Source organism: Enhydra lutris, unplaced genomic scaffold (assembly GCF_002288905.1).
Source record: "Enhydra lutris kenyoni isolate GAN:26980312 unplaced genomic scaffold, ASM228890v2 scaffoldscaffold27, whole genome shotgun sequence".
NCBI classification, from domain to species: Eukaryota; Metazoa; Chordata; class Mammalia; order Carnivora; family Mustelidae; genus Enhydra; species Enhydra lutris.
Window position 1 is genome coordinate 19,887,485 of NW_019154111.1, and position 23,077 is coordinate 19,910,561.

At 36.0% G+C, this 23,077-nt stretch overlaps 1 protein-coding gene across 1 annotated transcript in view; it reads right to left on the reverse strand.

The window, feature by feature from the left end:
- The window catches only part of LOC111152034 (cadherin like and PC-esterase domain containing 1), a 293,950-nt gene that overhangs the window by 155,537 nt on the left and 115,336 nt on the right, over window positions 1–23,077 (reverse strand). Inside the window, exons 7-13 of the mRNA XM_022510310.1 lie at window positions 14,930–15,072; window positions 14,104–14,176; window positions 12,520–12,687; window positions 11,153–11,257; window positions 9,438–9,607; window positions 5,485–5,555; window positions 3,286–3,336 (exon numbers count right to left, since the gene is read on the reverse strand). Coding sequence (XP_022366018.1) covers window positions 3,286–3,336; window positions 5,485–5,555; window positions 9,438–9,607; window positions 11,153–11,257; window positions 12,520–12,687; window positions 14,104–14,176; window positions 14,930–15,072 — 781 coding nt within the window. The remainder of the gene's footprint in view (window positions 1–3,285; window positions 3,337–5,484; window positions 5,556–9,437; window positions 9,608–11,152; window positions 11,258–12,519; window positions 12,688–14,103; window positions 14,177–14,929; window positions 15,073–23,077) is intronic.

Sequence of the window (23,077 nt, forward strand, 5' to 3'; positions counted from 1 at the left end):
AGATTCCCCCCTCTCCCCGCCCCAGTCACCCCAACCCAAGAAAATGTCCTACAGTATGAGAAGGAAATGTTATGCTCTGCTCAATCCTGCTGTAGAACCCAGCACATTACTTCATACCATTACTTCTAAGCCATTTTAAAAATGTGCTTCTAGATGGTTAACCCAATTTTTACAAAAGTATCTTGATGAGAAAAAGAAAAATGCATGTATAGGCATAAATACCAGCCACTGCTAAATTATTTTGTTTATATCTTTGGAATAAACACAATACTCAAAAGAAGCTTAGCAAATGTTTTTCAAAGAAATATTAATAAGTATTTTGTGGAACAAAATTGGATTCTACGGAAATCTGTGAAATGAAAGTACCATTCCATTGCCTTTAAATAAAATGTTCAACGATGTTTAACAACAGGGCAACAAAACAGATAATGCAGGGTTCACTGCCAGAAGCGATACACTGAACTTAAGTTTGAATTCAACTTCATATTAAGAGTGCATTCATTTAACAATCTGAGGGTTGCTGGGGGATGGGGGATGGGAGGGATGGGATGGCTGGGTGATGGACATTGGGGAGGGTATGTGGTATGGTGAGTGCTGTGAATTGTGTAAGAATAATGATTCCCAGACCTGTACCCCTGAAGCAAATAATACACTATACATTAATAAAAAATAATGCATTCATTAAAAATTTTTGTTCCTGCACATTCTATGTTCAAGGACTGAGATAAGCACAGTAAAAACAGGCTATGGTTGGTCATGAGATCTGACTCAAATGGAGACCGCGAACCTAACATAACACTTTAAACAGGCTGGAGTCCAGAGATTCAAAATGTGCTTTTGAGAGGACCATTTCCTAAGTAGGAAGGGAATATAAACGCTTGCATTACACTTCCATGTTCAAAACCAGTTAATTGAATAAAGAAGATTTATTTTTTCAAAATACTCACCGCAGAAGATGTACTTAAGAAGACATATTTTTATAAAACAGTCACTGAGAGTTAATTTCCCTGCAGTCTACTTCATAGTGAAAGTTTCCAGAGGGCTTGCCCATTTTAACACTGAAACGCAGCCCCACATGAGACAAAATGTGTAATCATTCTCTTAAGCAAGATTCTAGCAAGCGCTTGTTTTCGGATTCATCAGAAACTCTCCACCTCTGGCTTAAGCGCGGCATCCTAAAGCCCTGCTTAAAAGCTATCTTGATACCATCTTCACCTGAATCATCAGTGCTGCTGCCTTCAAACACCTGGAGTGTCCTTGGCCTCCTTCCCAGCCCAGTGCCGGCTCGCCTCGGGCCAGCTTACCTCAGGTCCACGGAGAACACAGCATGAGCCGTGGTGGTAGCAGGCTGCTTAACCTACTTGGCAAGTGTATTTGGGAAAGCCGTTTGAAGTTTTGGTCGCTCTTAATGGATTCGTTTAACCACAGAGTTTTATTGCCCTCTTGAGGGACAATCATAACTCCTTTTAAACTCAAGAAAAGCCTAGACTCTGAAGGATAATCCCACCTGTTCTGAGGCATCATCAAGTTATTTCTTAGATCTTAGATCATGCCATGAAAGTAGGCAGATTAATTATACAGACCCAGGTAGGACTAGATTTTTATCAAGATAAAAATATGAACTAAGCTGAAGAGCTTATCTAACATGTTCACCGCCTCTACTGCAGGTTACCTGGGAACTGCAAAAAAAAGTGAGATTATCCCCAGAGAGTTGTTTCATTTTATACATCATAGAAGAGAAGACCAAGGAGGTGAAGTGACTTGACAAATGTGCACCCTCAACTTGCTCCAGGTTTACTGCCTTGTCCTTGCCCCACTACAGCCTAGGCACTGGTCTCCCAAGAGGTGCATGTATTTTTCTAGGAGGAAGAGACTGGATGGAAAGTTCAGGCAAGGAAAGGCATAAGTCAGACCTGTTATTTTTCCTGATCAGCAATACTTTATGTAAAATGCTATTTTTCTTTAATTGGATGTACTTGTTGATTCTATTAAACCACATTATTGTATAACCTCTCAGTCTGCCCTGATTTTAATGATACTGTTAAAATGTAATGAATGAATTAAATTGCCTTTCAGAAGATACAAATTAGGTTTTATTAAACTGGAAGACTCTTATTTATAATAAATTAAACCTTAGTCCATAAATCTTATTTTTTCCAGCTTTTATGTTTTACTGGAATGGATTTTTTATAAAAGACTTAATTTTCTCAGTGTATGTTTTAGCACTGTATATATATATGTATATATGTACACGTGGCCAAAAAGCAAACCTACTAAGTACGACTCTTATTTTTCCATCATATTGTTATAAAGTATTAAGATAATTCATGAGCCTTAGACAAAGAATTGGAAGATCCAGCTTAGTGATCCAACTCAGAGATTTAATAGCCCTGTGACCTTCGAAAGGTCAGTTAGATTCTCTAGAATTATATATTTACAAGGCCACACTGGGATAATACTGACCAGGGAATATATAAAGAAAATTATTTTTAAATCCTAAAATCTACATACTTGAAATGTATTATTATTATATACATACCATTTTTCTTGATTATACCTTAGTAAAAAAAATTCATGAATTTTAAGGAAACAAACCAAAATTCAGATTAAAAACTCTCAATTGATAAAAAATTTCAACCCCAGTACTATCCATTATGTCAACAGTATGGTGGAAAAGGAATCCCCGTGGGTTGGTGTAAGCCCTAAAAATCGATGTCTAGAACAGAAAAGCCAAGTTTATCCACTTGAGTAGTCTCCAAGGCAAAGCCTTAGCACCCTGAAGACCCCTCAAAATGAGTTTGAAAGTCACTGGCCTTAAACAAGCAAAAAACAAATATGTAAACAACATAGTATTTCACGTTCAAAAATAGAACACTAGAAATGTTCTTAAGCAAAAGTGACAGATAGCAACTCATTCAGAAACTTCTAAAAATTTACTTAAAATACATTACAGTCTAAAAGTACCCAAATATCAGGAGCCAGGGTGGCTCATAGTTAAGCGTCTGCCTTCAGCTCAGGTCCTGATCCCAGGGTCCTGGGATCCAGCCCCGCATCAAGCTCCCTGCTCAGCAGGAAGCCTGCTTCTCCCACTCCCCCTGCATGTGTTCCCTCTCTTGCTGTGTCTCTCTCTGTCAAATAAATAAGTAAATAAATTCTTAAAAAAAAAAAAAAAGAAAGAAAAGAAAAAAATAAAAGTACCCAAATATGATAAAATGGTGATTTATTGAAACCACGGCTGTGCCTCACTCTCGATTATGCCACCGAAACACTTTCATTGGAACTTACCGTTACTGCAGCGAACTTCTTTGGTATCATTCATAATTCGTGGAACAACAGCTAAAAAAAGAAAAGTTAATTTAAAATGGAAATGGTTAATCAAAACAAAAAGAATATATATTCAGTAATCTCAAACAGCATAATTTAGTAGAACCATTTTATGATTTAACTTTTCTTATATCAGAAAGCACTTAAACTGAAAGCTACAGTAAAACAAAAGAAGTTATTTGGTTCAAATCTCAGGAGAATGGTTATTTCAAAAGGGAAAATTTTAAGGGAGAAAAGTGAATGGCTTAAATGTCATCCATTGCCTTAGGGTGATCTGTTAAGATTCCTTCTAGAAGGTATCTTGATTTTATGACTATAATATCCCAAATCACTAGAATTACAGAAATTTTATCCAATTGATTCCACTGGCACTTCTTAAATTTCTGAATTAAACCAAACATGTATCTAAAAACCACCTTACTACATACTGATGGAACAAAGGAATGAATAAAAACACTCAGAGTGCTTAAATCACTCATTTAAAGAGAATAATGGTGGGAGTGAGAAAGTCTTCAGAATAGCAGTTTATCACCAAATCTTCACTGGGCTTACCAATTCCTTCTATTGAATTAGTGGATCTCAAACTTTAACATGCCTCAGAATCATCTAAAGGACTTCTTACAAGACAGAGTGCTGGGTCTCATACCCAGAGAGGTGTGATTCTGACTCAGTAGATCGGAATGGTCCAAATTTCCCAGGTGATGTGGTGTTTCTGGTTTAGGGACCACATGCTGAGAACCACTGTATTGTATCAAACCTTGATTTGTAATAGGGAAATTTTGATTTCTAAAAAGTTATAGACAAGTGGTATTTGTTTTCATCTTTTATTCTTAAAATTAGAAACATTTTCTTTCTGTATGATCAAAAGCTCAGATGTTCTTTAGAAAGGAGAGAATTAGAGAAAACAAAGATTAAGTCTAGGGAAAAAAAATCACAACTGCCATTAATGTTCCTCGAGGCCCATGTTGCCTGTAGTCAATTGTTTCATTTAACAACAAACCACAAACATCTTTCATGTCATAAATACGCTTCTGCAATATTAGAATGGCTTTACAGTATTATATGGGAAGTCTATGGCTTTTCTTATCTAATTCACTATTATTACAATAGAAGTAGTTCAAATTTTTAAATTTATTTTTAATAAGTTATGTAACTAAACTTTTGTGTACATTAATTATTTCCTTAAAATGAATATCTAGGAGTGAGATTTCTCTGATGTAAAAGTAACTTTTTAAAAAAGATTTATGTATTTATTTGAGAGAGAGAGAAAGACATCACGAGCAAGAAGGGGAGAGGGAGAGAGAATCTCAAGCAGACTGTGAGCTGAGTGCAGAGACTGACAGGGGGCTTGATCCCAAGACCCTGAGATCATGACCTGAGGGGAAGCCATGAGTTGGGTGCTTACCCATCTACACCCAGGTGCCCCTATAAGAATAACTTTTAAGGATTTTCTTATATGTCATTACATGGCCCTTTAAGGGAGGTTGCTCTAATTTATACCAGCACCAGTGGATTGAGAATACTTATTTCTCTACACAATCCCCAACTCCATGATATATATATTTTAAGATTTTATTTATTTATTTGACAGAGAGAGAGATCACAAGTAGGCAGAGAGGCAAGCAGAGAGAGAGAGGGAAGCAGGCTCCCTGCCAAGCAGAGAGCCCGATGCGGGGCTCCATCCCAGGACCCTGGGATCATGACCTGAGCCGAAGGCAGAGGCTTTAAACCACTGAGCCACCCAGGCACCTCCCTCCCCCAACTCTACGATCTTTTTTTTTCCTTCTTTGTAAAGATTTTATTTATTTTTGACAGGGAGAGAGATCACAAGTAGGCAGAGAGGCAGGTGGGGTGGGGGGGGGTGTGGGGGGGGGGGGGGGAGCAGGCTCCCCACTGAGCAGAGAGCCTGATGCAGGACTTGTTCCCAGGATCTTGAGATCATGACCTGAGCCGAAGGCAGAGGCTTAACCCACTGAGCCACCCAGGCACCCCTCTATGATCTTTAAGAGGAAAAAGCTTTTCAAATTTGAGGGAAAATATCATTCCCTAGTTTAACTTCCATTTTTGATTGCTAAGGAAGTGAAACATTTTTCTTATATATTTTGGGGGCCACACAATACTTATTTTCATGTTGGAAGAAGTGAGACTGTATCTTTTTACCTTTTTTATTTCCAGTTGCATCAGATGGCACTTGTGGTTTTTCAATGTTCTCATCCTCTGTGAAAGAATTCCTGCAAACGCAAGGCCAAGCCAGTCTGGATCAATGAAATGAACAAAAGTCATGGAAATCACATCTAAAGCACTTTTTTTTTTCCCCTGTGTGGGCACAAGATATTTTGATGAACACAAAGAAACACTTTCTGGATTTCATTCCTCAAGACCGGCAATCTGGCCTCAAGTGAGGTGGGTGGAAATCTCATCATCTCTAATCAGCAGAAGCACATTTGAAGAAAACCAGGGCAAAAAGTCACTCTTCAGGCCAAAAGCGAGCAATCTCTGATAGCCTGGGTCCAACAGAAGTGAGTTGGGAACACACACTCGTTTTTGGAAATTGTTTGGCTAAAAGCATGCAGTCTTGAAGCAAGGAGGCCTGGAAAGTCTGAGGCACAGACTCAGAAGAACATACACACAACCTAGGGGTGCGTGTATGTACGGGTGCTACGCAGAAAACGACCTACGATCCTGTCACATCTTCTGTCCTCAGACGCGGGCTAACTGTACTGCACGGTAAGGGTTAGTTCCTCTCGGTGTGTTTGCCTCCTTTCTGTTATGCAACTAAGTGCTTGGCCAGATTGCTCTTTGACTCTTCAAATAGAGACCAAATAATCTAAACCATGGACTGAACACTTGCTGGTCCTGAGGACAGGGAATACAGAGCAGGATGTGATTGGGCTTTGCTGGGCTGTGCTCTGATTCTTTCTGCATTTCCACTGCAGCAGAATGGAGAACAGATCACTGGCCTGATTTCACAGCAACGCTATGAGCATGAAATCAGATGCTCTGTGTTAAGTTACATTTTATAAATATTTATTGTCCCAGATACTGTGTGGGGCACCGTGGTGGAGAGGAGATGAATAGCCATAGTCAGTTCCTTCAAAATAGAAACATCAGCAAATTACGAAGAATCAAGGAATTAAAAATATTGCTAATGTGGGAAGGTGTGATAATTTTATTGCAGTTTTACTTGTAAAGTAAGTCTCTTTTCTTTCTTTGATGCATACCATGAAGTATTTAGGGGTGAGAGAGAAAAATGTCTAGGACTAACTTTAAAATATTTCCCTTCTCCCAAGGAATGAAGAAACAGATAAAGCAAGCATGGGGCGAGATATGTTTAGTTGAAGGTTGACTGGGTGCCAGGATAAATTTAAAAAAAAAATCTCTGAATTCATGTGAAGCAAAAACTCTAAGTGAAGCTTCTAAAAGATACAATCCTGAAATGCACATACACTGAGTTACTTTCTTAGTGGAATGAGATGTTTTGTATGGTAAAGAATCCTGCAGCGATTCCTTATGGGATTTTGTGAATAAATTATTTATTTTTTAAAATGTGGCTTTTTCATGGAAAGCCTATGAGGAGAGCAAAGTACACTTGCAAGTCTATTGCAAGTAAAGTGAAAATTAGCAGATGATGCACAAATATTGATTTTAATATTTTCATTCTGTTCAGATTTACACTGATTCTGTTGGGGCCTCTGGATTGTAAGCCTCAGGGCACAGACATGCATAATGGTCACTTTTTTTAGCCTTTGCTTTTCTGACTTTATCTTTTCTCACTTTGTTGCTCTAAGCAAAGGATCTTTATTTAGAAGGAAGAATGGGAGCTCCTGGTTAGCTCGGTCTGGGGAGCATATGACTCTTGATCTCAGGGTCATGATTTCAGGCCTCACATTGGGTGTAGAGATTACTTAAATAAATAACTAATTTTTAAAACATAAAAGGAAGCATGAAATCATTATTCCCCAGAGGTAGCAGAGATATGTAAAATTGGCTTTTTCTGTAGAAAAGCTGAAGGTGACCATTGTGAAAATAAGGACAATGATGAATGACTACACCTGACCTGTCCATGTGCAGGATATACTGGAATCAAGCACTGGGCCACGGACGTGAGGCCAGGGTCCTAATCTCTCCTCTTTTTCTCTGGGCTTTGTGACTTGAGCAAATGACCTACCTTCTCAGCATGGTTTCCTCATCTAGAAAACGTGTCTAATACGCATCCTCCTTGTAACACAGCATGGGTGATAATTAAATATACATATGCTCCCAGGTAAATTTGAAGATAATTAGAATTATTCTTTCTGGAAATGTTCTCAGAGTGATTTACCTAATTGCTTTTTGATAAAGATCTAAAATTTAATGTTCTCAAGGTTAACTTAGGTAAATCTTTCAAACCTGTCTTGCTTTTCCTATGAAGGAAAGAAAAATGTTTCCCTCCACTGTAGATCCTAAAGTGACCTTTGGATGGTAGAGAAACATGAAAAGTCCATATTAATATTTATTACCTACTTTGACTGCAACATACCAGACACCCCATATGGCACATGGAAATTATCTTATGTAATTCTTACAGAGTAACAAGTGGTAGGTAGTATAATCCTTTTTTTACAGATGTGGAGATTAAGTCTCAGAGGTATCAAAACTTTAGCTGCTATAATTAATAAACTCTAGGGTTGGAGTATTTGAATCCAGGTTTATCTGATTCAAAAAAGTTTTGGCCCTTTCTACACTGACCACTTCCAACACTGACCACTAATAAATTCCCTTATTTAATGGGAATCATTACAGTTAGGCTTAGGGTTTGCATTAAATGCAGTATTCTGAATTTAAGGTAAGTCCCTTCTTTAACCTTATACCATAGGTGGAACTTGAGAAAAACTTGCTGGGGAACAAATTTCCCAAAACTTGTATATCTCAAGGGAATTTAATCAAAATTAAAAACAGTACCTAAATTGGCTGCTTGGTAAATCAAGTCTGCTCTTCCCCATTGATAATGATGAGTGAGACAGACTTGACTGACTTGAGTGAGGGCAAAGAACAAACCAATGGGCACTGAGCTCTGTTATTTAAAACATACTTTTCAAACAAGTAAAGGCTTCTGTCAGGCTTACTACTTCTGAGCATTGAGGGAATAAGGCCAACTTCATAAAGTCGTGGCAATTCAAGTGAGTTCTAATCCTGGGAAATGTCCTAAGAATTCTTCAAATACACGATTATTTGTATTTTTGAATTATAAAAAAATTCTTATGGAAATGCTTTCATGACCTCCTGAGGCAGAGAGAAATGAAGCACAAGTCAGGAGAGCTGAAGCCATTCTTGCCTGAGAGGGCCTGCAGGAGACACAAGTGATTATGGCATGGCCCTTTCGTCTTTCATCTCCCTAGGAGGTTTAGGTTTGCTTCTCTTTTCCTGGCAGTAGAAAAGTCAAATAGTCCCTGAATTCCATCATATAAAAGAGAAGCAGACTTAGCCAGGTCCTTGGGCACTGTCCCTTTTTGACAACTACAGGAGATGTGAATATATTCACCTGGCCTGTCCCCTCTCCCAACCCCTCATTGTCACCTCTCATTAGAAAGGAAGTGGAAATGGGAGGACAAATGTTTGTTTCCCTCTGAGATTCTAAACCTTCTGAAAAAGAAAAGTTCTATTCTTGTGGCAGGGACAGACATATTTGTGAATTTGTCTAGATTTTGCCCAGAACAAAGTCACACCTCAAAAATTCAAATATGTGCTCATACCATCTTGGGCTCTACACTGACTGATGGTTCATTAAAAAAAAAAAAAAAAAAAAAAAAGTCACCTAATTCTTTCTGATGGTCTCAAAATTCAATGATATATATCACAGAATGAAATGAGATTGAAACTTTTTCATTTTAAACATTACTCTGTAGTAGAGTCAAATCCTGTTGGTTTGAAAAACTGTTGGATGTGTTTTTATTACAGTGTTTGAAGACCACTAGAATTGTTATGGTTTCAATGCTTTAAAGAAGATTATTTTCCAGAGCACAAATATTTGGACATGTTTCTTTTTGTTGCTTTCTTTAATGTAGGCAAAATCTTTTGAAATCAATCTTTAGAGAATTTTTGGATTGCACAATTCAAATTTGTGGCTATCTTACCATTCCAGTGGATGTAGCTGTGCCTTTTTATTCAGGAGCTGAAACTGTTCAAATACATTTAAAAGAGACCAGGACTGAGTCAGGACTGAACCAGGTTGTCCTACAGGTTTTGCCATATCATAAAATTCACGCATCAAAGATCGAATCCCAGGAGTAGTAGATGGGAAGAGCTGAGAAGAAATATTCAAAATGAGAATATCAGAATAAGTAATAGAAAATAATTTAAAAGAAATAGAGAAGGCTCTCTATCTTATTCAGCTATTTTAAAAAGTCAGATATTTATTTAAAATTCACTGGTCAGTATCATAATATAATTTTTCTGTGCAGTTGTCAAGGTAAATGCCACTTTTTATAAAGAACTAATTCTGTTGATCATATTTCCAAATGCAGTAAGTGTTCTTTCTCTTCTCTTTGAGTGAAAATGGGTATCTCTTTCCTATAGATAGCTGAGAACAGCTGAATGAAAGAGTGACTCTAGCATTAGGAAAAATGAAGGGAAATCATTTGGGGTTGCAAGTGAACTTTGTCAGGGTAAGAGATATTAATCCCATGGAAAAGAAGATCTATGGTTATCCTCTTTCTACTCTGAGAGTCAGGAAATTGGAGTTTGACCTTTTTCCTGTAAAATAATTCTTCAGTTTTCACATTGTACCAAGAGATGTTCTCTACATTCAATATCTCAAATTATGAATTCCCGAAGAATGAGACCTCTCTCTTTATCTTTGTTGAGTTTTGAGCCAACTGTCACAAATGTAATACTTACTATATTTAAATTAATTAAAATAATCCATCAATTAAATTATTATCTTTGGGGCAAAAGCTTACTTTGAGCCCTCTACAATATGAGATTAAATTATAAAGACATGGGCCGAACCATCATTCATTAACTTAGTAAATTGGTTATAACTTAGACAAGTACCATGTGAATACATGCTATTTTTTCTAGTAAAAAAATAACTGATCCAAACAGATTAATAATAAATTATCAGTGGACTTTGAAAAATGTTGTTTTAACAAGATTTTTTGTATAAGCAAATCTTAGGTGGAAAAATAGAAATCCATTATAGTCCATCTAGATAAGTGGCAAAACTAGGAACAAAGCAAATACTGAACATGCACACACACATGTAATCAATTATATTGATAATGACCTTTGATATTGACCAATAAATTAACAGAACCCAGGAAAATACACAGAAAGGAAAACAAATGTCAGTTATTTTTTTAGGCTAAAACCCAGTAGTAGCTATCATAATTATTTACATTTTCTTTTTTGAAGTTTACTATAGAGTTGCAACAAATTAAGATTTAGGTTGTTTTCTAAAATGTGGTTACATTCAGTAATATTTGATTTGACCCAAATAAAAAGAACATGATGAGCAGAAAGAAATTTCTGTTACATGTACGTGTCCCAAAGCTAAAAGCAAAACTTCTCCAGAAAAAAATAGACATTTTCCCCTTCAGAACTGTCATATACTAGCAGCTACACTGATCTCATATCCTTTTACCTTGAATAAGTGTTGTATTATTTGCAAACTCTTAAAGAATATAGGTTCTACTCATTTTAATATTTAGATGTCTGAAAAGAAGAAGGAAGCTTACAAAGCTTTCTATTTCTTAAAGAAAAATCTTCACCCAGTTTGAAAAAAAAAAAAAAACAAGGCTGATCTATAAGCTCAGTAATCATGAGGAATCAAATGTCACTTTTGTTTTACCAGTTGGAATTGCCCCAAGTTCCCAAGTTCCTTTATGAAAGTCATAATTGAGTTCATCTCCTCTAAAGACAGGCATTGGTTTTGTTCCTTCTGATAGTTTTCACTCTAGAATGGAGGGAGAGGAACAATTCTTAAGCAATTGTTACAAAGTCAAACCATGTTTAGCCCAGTTGCCCGCCCCCCCTTTATAAACCAATTGAAGTTTGAACTCTATAAAAAACAGCTGAGCTAATTAATGCCAAATCATGCCTAGTGACTTCAGCTTGTCACAACAGTGTCTGACTCTAAGAAAATTTCCATACGTGACAAAGAGGACCTGAATGAAACTGCTCAATTGTGTATTGGTAAGTGAGGGTGGGGAGATGAGTCCAGGAGGGTAGACTGTGTGTGACAATTTGGGAATGTAGGGAGCATCTCCTTCAGGCTTTAGGGTGCCAGAGATCAGAGCAACAGGTGAACACGGGACTCTCATCTGTGGGACATTACAATTTTGGAGTTCGTGGATTCTAATAAATGGTCCCCCTACCCCATTTTTCCTCACATTCATTTTTTTCTGAGGCATCCCTGAGAGAAGTTGCACATATTTACCATTACTTCTGGGTCAAGTGTTTCTAACAGTTTTAATGACAGTCCACTCACTAATGAAGGAAAACAGGGAACTAGAGGAAAAAATGAATAAAATCCAGGAGAAACAGCAGTCTGTAAAGCCATGTTCTGTCTCTCCCAAAAACTCTCCATGGAGCATCAATGTGTGTTTGTAAGAACTTTCATAACCTTCTCTCCCAAATTCTCCAAATACAGGTTTTAAAACAGAAAGATATATAGAGAATAATACTGTACTTAATGATCTGTACAGATTTTTGATGCATTAAGAAAACTTGTATTAACGTGCCATAAAAATTAACCAATGCTCCTATGAAGGACTACATCCTAATCATCCGCAGCTAAACAAAGATATTAACCAGATGTGAATTCTTTAAAAATTAATATTCTAACTCCAGTCCCTTGAGGTCAGTCTAGAACACTCACTGTTCTTCTAGATTGCCTTCAAAAAATTCTACTATTCCTTGTAAAGTATTCTAAATAACATCTAATATGTATTATTCATAATATCCACAAACATTCCTTAGGAGTTAGGAATTTCTTTATCTTAACCCATAACTGCATCATAATCAGTTACTCATACTTAGTAGACATAAAATAATCTTGGTCTTCAGGGCAGAAAACTATAAAGAGGAGGAATATAACAGATACCAATTCATTTCAAATCCATTATCCATTTGTTTAGCTACACAGTAAAGAAAATGGCACCTTTCCAAGAATGACTTGGAAAAAAAAAACTTGTCACTGAAAAAATAAGCACTTACCTTAAAAACACCTGATCTATAAAGTCCCTGAAGTATCTCAGAAAACATTGGAAGTGAAGATTCATTAGAGAAGAGAAAATTGAAAGTATCTTGTAAAAGGAATTCTTCTGTGTTTTGGTCCTCAAAATCCGTATTATCATCATCTTGAAAATTTAAATGCTCATGCACCTGTGAAAGAGTAAAACCACAGCAAATATTTTTCATTGACTTTTTAATGCAGTGAAATCACTTCTAAGACAGGAGTCATTCCTGTTGGATTGTAGATCAGAACTGACATCTAGTGGCCTTTTTGGAGGTCAACAGCTTTATAAAATACAAAGAATGCTCTTTCGAAGGTGGTTTTTTATATGAAAAGTAATGGATTATAAAGTTACAATAGTTTATCTTGTAACTCTTTACTGTTGAAGAATTTGTATTCAGGAAAGATAATATATGACATTTCTGAACAATAATTTTTATTTATTTTTATTTATTTATTTATTTTTTACTATTTTTAGATTGTCTCTATATTCAAGTTAGTTAACATATATGGTGCTGGGACAACTGGACATTAACATGCAGAAAAATGAAATTGGACCACTTTCTTACACCATACACAAAAATAAATTCAAGACCTAAATGTGAGACAGGAATCCATCAAAATCCTAGAGAACACAGGCAGCGACCTCTTTGACCTTGGCCACTACAAATTTCAAAGAGCATAATACAAACTAAGATGTGTGCAAGATAATGAATAAATGATTAAAAATGTAGATTCATGAAGTTTCAAAATTTTATGGGTAGACCTTTGAGCTATTCAACTAAATGTCCGAGCCACACATAATGCAATCATTCACCTTGTACAACAGTTTGAAAAGCGGTCAATGCAATATGAAGCGGAATTCTGGTTGCACATTATTCGTTTGTTCCTTTCCCTTCTTCCTACTCCATAGCTCCAAATAAAGGTTTCTGTAGATTTATGCAATCAACTGTTTTTTTAATCTTCTTGCCACTAAAGGATATTTTAGATGAAAGATAAGTTGGGAGGGGATGATCTGAATGAGTTCATTGAAAGGATGAGTTGATTTGAAAGGAAGTAAAAGAATCAGAGTATACAAAAGCACTCTTTAATTTACACATAATTATACTAGAAAAAAACATATATTTTAAAAATGCCTGTGGCTTTTTAAATTAAAATATAGGCCAACTTAAAACTATCTATATGTACAGAGTAAGAGTTAATTTTTTCTACAAATCCATGTGAATAAACTGGATAATCTTCTATTTTCTATTATCTACATGTTTGCCACTTTATTTTGTAAACGGGGTGATTGAACTGTAGAAAATCCATACCCTTTCTATAGTGATGTATAATGGGGATTGGAACTCAAATAATAAATCATAGATTCTCCACATATTGGTTAATTTTCTGAATTACAGTAAAATATAAGCCTGTAATGACTTTAATACTAGTTGCTATTTATTGGCTGGTTACTATAAAAGCAAACAACCCACCCACATACACATATACTCCGCTCCCCCAACACACACACACACAATAGATCATTCAGTGTAAGGTTCATAAGAAGCTTTTGGGATACTTACCTGGAGCACTACAGGGTCTGGGAAACTGTAGTAACCAATGTCAAAGGTGAAAAGTTGAAAACATAATCTGCATCTGGAATAAAACAAACGGTGATATAAAAATATATTCTATTTGCTACATTTACTGTATTATTTGATACATTATTAACAGTTACTAAAGTTAAATGTCAAGATTTGTACTAAGTAAAAGGAACAGTGGCTTGGAAATTACATGCAATTTATTTTTAAATTCGAATTTGTTTTGTTCCTTATAGGAAATACAAATATATCTAGAGTATTCACAACACATTAAACAATGAAGTTACTTCATGAAAACCTAAATACGGAGAAGGAAACTCTCCTTCTCCTAACTGCTAGGCATTCTTATTCACATATAAGCATGATAAAGCTTACTTGAGTCATCTCCTTCTTGTTGACATTCTAAATTTAACATTGCCTACAAAAAAGGCATGAAATTATATTCAAGTAAACTGAAATACAGAGACAATAGCTATTGGATATTGTTAATAAAGTTCATAAGTAAAATTATACCTAGTCAATGCAAAGATCATATGCTAAAAATAGCTAAGTTTAAAAAGGAGATGCAATTAAAATTAATTTAAACAATGTGTGCTTTATTTCTTGTCACTATTATTTGAATGCTAACAAGTCTGTGACATGCTCTGAAGTTTTAGAATCTATAAATATGAAAAGATGTTTATGAGTTCATATTTATATGCTGACATAACATTTTCCAAGTAGCACCTACTTGTGATAATTAAGATATATTTTCACAAACAATTTTTAGAATTTTTTTTTTTTTTTTAATATTAGCATTGGCTTTTACCTATTGAAGGCCTTTGGTCCCAGAGTAGATGTTTCGCTGAATACTTCAGTTGCTAGGAGGAGTTTGCTAATTGCTTCCTTCATATTATCAAAAGCCTGAAGAGGTGAACTGGCTGTCAGGAATGTCTCAAAAAATGTTTGCAGCTGTAAACAAAGTAAAGGATTCAATATTGAAACAATAATCTCAGTCTATCATTTCCAAGGTGACCGGTTTGAAAGATTCTTTTGGGTTATGTGTCTTTGAAACACTCCTTAAACAAGACATTTTGATAATCTCTAAATAGTATGTGTATATAGACACACACACATATATATCTTCTATATAATATACTGAAAGACTATATAAGGTACTAAAATATATTGTATCATGAATGTTGTATACGTTATACATAACGTGTATATACTATATACATTTAAAAATATAAGCCTTTTAACTGGATATAGGGTGACACTACAGCTTGTAATTTAAATTGCTTTAAGAGTTATTTTAAAAAAGAGATTTTTACTCCCCTTCCCCTTTTTCTAATTTCATGGCATCTAATCATAGAAAGTGAAGTGGAACTATTTACAGGAGCTTATGATCAGAACTTCCAGGTTTAATGTGACTCTACTAGATGAACTCAGACTGGCAACTCACTTTGAATTTTTGTGTCCTTCTCTTTAAAACGGGTGAATACCACCACCAAGAGGGCTGTAAACCCAAATGAGAAGAAAATGTATTTGAAAGACACCGTAAGGTATGAAATTCAGATCTAAGGTTTTGGTATTATCACCTTCTTGAATGTATCAGATCAAAAATAAATGGATGAAAGTTACTCCTTCACAGCATTTTGCTGTGGGAGATCTAGCCAACTAATGAAGAGCCTTTCAATGTTCTCCCATCATTTTAATGTAAGAGAATTTCAATGTTCTCCCATCATTTTAATGTAAGGTTTTGTGAACAGATAAGATGGGGCACTATTACAAAAGGGGAATAAAGGTCAGGGGCACTATTACAAAAGGGGAATAAAGGTCAGGTTTATACTTTCTTAGAAACACAATTATTGATATCATAAACAGCTGTTTTTATTTGCTTAACTATTAAAACAATTGCAAGAGTACCTCTTGAGGATGCTTAACATCAAAGTCCAAGTTGAAATTTTTAAAAAGCATAAAACAAATCTCTTATTAAGTCATAGACTTTCTTTGGAGAAACATAATCTTTCAAGAATGAAGAACAAAAAATATTTTTTGAAAAAACATACAGCAGGTATTCTGTTAATGTTTTTGGAAGGACAGACTAGATCCATCTGAACTGCGTAAGACTACAAAGTGAAGACTTTTGTTGCTATGATAATGAAGGACAGATATTGGCACAAGTGACCTAAGGGAAATGGTAGACGTATCTTTAAAATACCAAGCAAAATTCCCTGAGAGAAACAAATACTGACTTCATAAACATTTTTTACCAGCTGAAAAACAGAAACGTAATGAGATGTACATTTTAAGACTCTACGAACACATCATTAGCATTTGGCAATTGGGATGTTTTTCCATTTCACTAAGGAAAATAAGTGTAATAATTGTAAGATCAAAAGAAAACAAATTAATGTTAACATTAAAAATGTTAACACCCTTGAGTCAAAACAGAGTAATATTGTTTTTCCAAATAAAAATAACTCATATTTCACTCTGTTCACCATATTATGTAGAAAGGTTATTGATAATTTTATCGCCTTTTCTGTTTTAATGTTTCCTGAATATCACAAAGGTCAAGGTTAATAATTTAAGAAAGTTGGAAATATTTGTGTAGCATGTGAAATGCATAAAATTGATGATCAGATGATATCTTCCATAGCAAGAAATAATTAGCAAATTAACCTCTTAGGGTTATACTGATTCTCCCACTGCAGAACCGATTATTTCTAAATCTCTGACTGCAACATGAGCATTGAATACAGGCTGTCGGTACATGGATTCAGTTCCATTCAATTAGACTGTTTTAGTGAAAACTTTACTACGTGGAAAGTACTGTGCTCAGTGCTGGGGGACATGCATAGAGCACAGTCTATAGACATGAGACCTAACAAGTCCTTGGTTTAACGTCGGCTCCACACCTGCTACTATCACATTGTGACAACTTCTGGGGTTAACAACAGTATCTATGTTGTAGAGGTATGGCCAGGATTAAATGAGAGAATTCACCCCACCCCACACCATGTCAACACTCAGCGGATGTTCACTCCTTTTATTAGTTAAAACAAGAAAGTCCACAGCCATTTAAGGAAATTTCAATGAATGTATGTGGTTGTTGAACCCAGATTCTCATAACGCAGTGCCTTTGTGGAAAATCAAAACTGCCTCTGGGAATTCAAACGCTCGTGACACCAACCAAAAAAGAACGTTTTACAAAATATCTGACAAACCTGTCCACAGAAATAAAGAAGTATGGCGGTGGAAGGGACCCCTCCAGTGGTCGGCCACGCAACCTGAGTGAAGGAGCAGAACGGAAGGATCCAAGGAACTGGCTGTCCTCCTGTTTCCCTAAGACCTCCGTGGGCTGCGAGAAAGACTAACATCAGCCACCAGCCACGAAAGGAAGGGACCAGAGCTGCCTTTATAAACAGAGGTACGAGGACAGGAGAGAGAAGTGGAGCTCCCCAAGCACGACTCCAAATGAAGTGACTCGTTTTATTTTTGTTAGTTCTGTCCCCAGTTTTTGTCTCTGTAGGCACTTCCTTCTATCTCATTGCATAAATTTCAATTTACTGAAGCCTTTCAGTTCAAAGGAAATTCTAGACGAGTGACCTATTTCATCTGCTTAGTATAGTGGGCAAGCACGCTCCATATGCCAGAAATGAAAATAGAATCATGCAAGTGCTTAAGAGTTTATTTATTTATTTTTTAAATCATCTTTCAATGAGTGACCCAGAGAGGGCACAATACTTCCTCTATCAATTCTTGGAACTAATCCACTTAGGCTAAGTGGAAGACTTCTCTGTGTGTCTGGTCCTGCTGTAATTTGTTACACTTAACTGTATTTCCTTGGTCACTTTACTTGAATTCCGTGCATCTTGGTGTGTTCAGATGTAGAAAGAGAATTGTGCTCCATGGTCTCATTATACAATGTCAAATCTGAAATTATTTGACATTAATACCACTCACAGCCATCAGAACCTGAAGAACACATCTGACCCAGGGGCTTTCTTCACTCAAGAACAAATCCCTGAAGGAGCACTTTCACCTTCGTTGCTACTTTGAAACAATGAAGCCATAAACTCAAATATCAAGGAGACTTCTCCCTCTCTAGATCAAGACTTTTAATGGATGTTTCTGAATCACATAAATATGAGAATATAAGATCCCAAGGAAATCAGTGCCTTGGCAGCAAGGTAAAAATAAATAAAAGAGCATCTTAAAACAGTTAACATGACATAAAACTACTTTATGAACTATACATTTTCCTCCTTCGGTGTCAAAATGAAATACAGATTTAGTGCAAAATAAATTATATAGGAAATGACCTTGTAAGATCATGGTTGTAAAACGAGGCGGTTGAAACACCACTATTTGTTCTGACTTGTGTAAGAGTCAAGTGATAACCCAGTAAGGTATTTATGATTTTTTATCCATTCAAGTGATTTATTTAAGTATATACACAGATGGATCAAAATTGTCAATTAGAAAGACACGAGAAGCCAAAAATCAACTTGAAAATATTTGCAAGAAAACTGCCATCACATCTTTGATATCTTAAAATACTTCTAAGGAGCCCTTCTATCCACTTCACTCTTCCACCCTATCTCTGACAGCCCTTCTCATCACAGTTCTGGGCTTTACCTGATGCATTCCCTTTAAATTCCCATAAGACCTGCGGCAAATTGCTCTCAATGCCAACATGGGTCATTCTGTGTCAACTTGCTGACTTTCTTGTCTCTTCTTACTACTAGACTGTAAGATCAGAAACTGTACCATTTTACCTTTGGGTGGCGAGGACCTAACACAGAGTTGGTACCGAATGCGTAAAGCTAAGCATAACATTACAGAAACTGTAGAGACTCTGATAAGAGAGATAATTTACTGGGGCTTCTGGATAAAATAATTTTTCTCCTTAGGACATATTTATCTCTTGTTTCCATCTCATGAGAGAGGGAGGATATGCATTTTTTTGGTAACTTGTAATAAAACCTTTGAAAAATAGAGGTTTACAACTGTTCAAAAGGACTTTTGAGATAAGAAAATTTAATCTAAGAGTTAAAACAAAGGATGAAAGATTAACCAATATTAGAGTTTCTTTTTTTTTTTTACGTCATGTTCTTGACTAACTGGGAAACTTTAGAATACTGTCATTTTAGTATCTTGAACTTTGAGTAGTTTTTTTTTTAAAGATTTTATTTATTTATTTGACACAGAGAGAGATCACAAGTAGGTGGGGTGGGGGAGGGGGGAAGCAGGCTCCCTGCTGAGCAGAGACCAATGGGGGGCTCAATCCCAGGACCCTGAGACCATGACCTGAGCCGAAGGCAGAGGCTTAACCCATTGAGCCACCCAGACGCCCTCGAGTAGTGTTTAATAACATTGCCTTACTGAAGTTTCCTAGAATTTCTCTCAATATTATTGTGTCAGACAGAAATTTTCATCTTCTCAGTATAAGGAAGAATATGAGTAGTTAAAATCATTTTGCACTGAAAAGATGCTTCATATCACTCTTTAGGGAAAGGCAAATCAAAGCCACAAAGAGGTATTACCTCACATCCATTAGGATGACCCTCACCAAAAACAAAACAAAAAACAAAAAAAAAAAAAAAAACCAAAAAAACCCCCAAAACCCATAAAATATTAAGTGTGGGGAAGAATGCGAAGAAATCAGAACCCTTGAGCACTGTTGGTGGGAATGTTAAATGGTGCAGCCACTATGCAGTATGGAGGTTCCTCAAAAATAAAAAATTGCAGTGCTGTATGACCTAGAAACTCAACTTCCGGGCATGTGGTCAAAACAAGAGAAAGCTGGGGCGCCTGAGGAGCCTGCTTCCCCTTGTCTCTCTGCCTGCCTCTCTGCCTGCTTATGATCTCTCTGTCAAATAAATAAATAAAATCTTTAAAAACAAAACAAAACAAACAAACAAACAAGAGAAAGCAGAGTCTCCAAGAGAGATTTACACACCCATTTTCATAGCAGCGTTATTTACAATAGCCGAAAAGTGGAAGCAACTCAAGCAACCATCAACAGATGAATGGATAAACAAAACATATAATGGAATATCATTCAGCCTTAAAAAAGGAAAGACATTCTGACACATACCATGGCTTGAAGAACCTTGAAGGTATTACACTAAGTGAAAGAACCCAGTCACAATAGACACGGTATGGTCCCACTTACATGAAGTATCTAAAGTAGTCAAATTCATAGAAACGGGAAATAGAATGGCAGTTGCCAGTGGCTGAGGGGAGGGGTAAATGCAGGGTTGTTTAATGGGTATAACCAGTTTTGCAAAAGGTTCTGGGGATTGGTTGCCTAGGAATGTAAATATATACTTAACACTATTGACCTATACACTTAAAAATGGTTAAGATGGTAAGCTTTATGTTAGGTATATATTACCACAATCACAAAATGTTAAATTAATTTTATGGTCTTTACAGCCTAACTCCCTCCAACAACCATGTTTAAACACTTGCTAATTTTGTACCACCAAAGGCCAAAAGAGCACTTCTTTAATGGTTAAAAAATTTGCAAAAGAAACAAACAAACAAAAAATAAGCCCTCCCTTGCTCCATTTCTCAGCTCCTTCAAATAGTGGAAATAATCTCCATTTCTACTTCATCTCCTCCTTGTCACTGCTTTATCTATGAACACTCTTTGATCCCCGAGCTTTTTGTTCATTTGTTTGGGATGGGAAATAATCACATAGCAAGCTTGAATGCTGACAGGAATGATCCGGAAGAGAGGACACAAAATCGGTCTAGAGGATGATCGTTACAGGTGATCAATGCTTAAAAGGAAATATCACAGAAGGGCTCAGACTCAGTTTTATCCAACGGTAGCACTAAGGGCACTCATTTAAATATATGAAATCCAAGATGGTATGTTCTTTGTCCAACTTAAAAAGGGAATAAGTATGCATTCAAATCTACCTATTTGTAGTATCCTTGAAATTTAAATCTATTTTTCTTGACTGATACTATTATTCTTTCTGCCTTTTATAGACTCACCTAGGATCTCTCTTGTCTGACTCTAACCTAACCAGTCTCTCTCTCAGGTGATTGTAAAACTCTCAAAATGTATCCAAAGGAACAGGAGTACCTCAGCATTTTATCCCAATGTAATATATCTTATATATAAATTGATTTTTTGATCCCCTCATAATTTTCAATAAGAAAAATGTATCTATAAATTTAAGTTTTAAAAATTACAATATGGCTCTAAATTAAAAAATATTTTTTTCTTCCCTGAAGAGATAGGATTAAGTTATTGCACGTACACAATTGGTCAGAACAATAGAAATATTAAGTCTTATTAATTAATCTCTGAAATAAAAAAGTAAAATTGAATTAGAAATGTACCTCTTAGATGGATGCAATTTCTTTTTATTCAAGTAAAACACCTATCTGCTGTGAGACTACTACTTATGGCTAGGATGAGAAGGGTTCAGCATCAGTATTAATAGTATTTTTAATGTAAGCATGGAGAAAACTTGTCTACATAAATATATATGGGATGTATGGATGGAAGAATGTGTCTCTGTGTGTGTGTGTGTGTGTAGGGCGGGGGAAGAGAGGGAGAGAGATGGAAGAATTTAGTTACAGCAACATGACCTAATTCCTTGAACTCCCTCCAAAGTGTATGGGGGGGGATCACGTAGTGATTTATCATGAAGTATTTAATTTTGTTAAAAACTGAAAACACTGAGTTGTGTAGGATGTGTTATATAGTGTTATGTATAATTTCTTATGCAATCACTGTCTCTAACACCATATTTGAATTTGTCTGGTTTTGTCTTGGGGAAGTTTTTTTTGTTTTGCAGAATTTTTTCACCATGAACCAGTCATCATAGTATGAGGGATAGGTGAGAGGTTTTTCTTTTTCTTTTTGGGGTTTTTTTGTTTGTTTTGTTTTTTGAGGAGTAGAAGAGTGAAAGAGACGGGGAAAGAAGATTCTCTTCTAACTATCCAAGCACCTGCAAACCCCTGGAAAGACTTTATGGGTCCCCAGAGATACAGAACACCCTGCTTAAGAATCACAGGTTTGGATGTGTCTGGCCCTCAGGAGAATGTTGCCTGCTCACGGGTGTGGCGGGTGCTTTTGCAGGAGAGGAAGTGCTAGGGAGCACTCTGAACCCTAGGAAAAACTCTCCTTTGGGTTTTACAGTGATATGATTTAGGGGGAAAATCAGATATTTAACAACAGAATAAAAAGAGGAAAAAAGTTTGAGAAAGGGAGACAAAAAACGACTAAATTACAAACCCAAGTACTGGTGTAATTTTTCATTTAGTGCACATATGGTATTTGGATATAATTTTTGTTGCATTAATAATAATCACTAACCTTAGCCAAACTGATACCATGTGCCAGACGCTGTGTATTTCTCATGCACTCTTTTGTTTATATTCATAACAATGCTATAGGTTAACACTCATTATCCCCATTTCATAGATGAAGAAACTAAGGGGTGAGAATACAAGTAATTTGTCTAAGGTTGCATAGCCAAGAGGTAACTCAAATGGGTGTTAAAGCCAGTCTGCTTGGTTACAAAGCCCCAGCATGAACCCTGTCATTGTGGTTTTGATTATATTAGATTTAGATATGTGGATGGACCCTGAAATGCAGAAGAATGAATCATATGTGTTTTTACTTTCATGGAGAATGTGTGTGAAACTGTCACAATTCTCAGGCATGTGACCTTACACTCACAGAAAATATCAGTTCAACAACGAGCATTTATGTAGCCTAATCACCTTTTGGAAAAGCAAAGAATATTTCTTTGTAACTTAAATCAAATTGCCTGGATCAAGGAAAAAATCTTGTGTCAATTCAAATGATTTAAGAACATAAATATTCTCATTATTTGTTTTAGCTCATTGAAAATTGGCTTGCTTTAGGGTATACCACGGAAAAACGGAATTAATTGGCTAAGCCTGAATTAGGATAGTTTTTACTCATTCCCTGGAA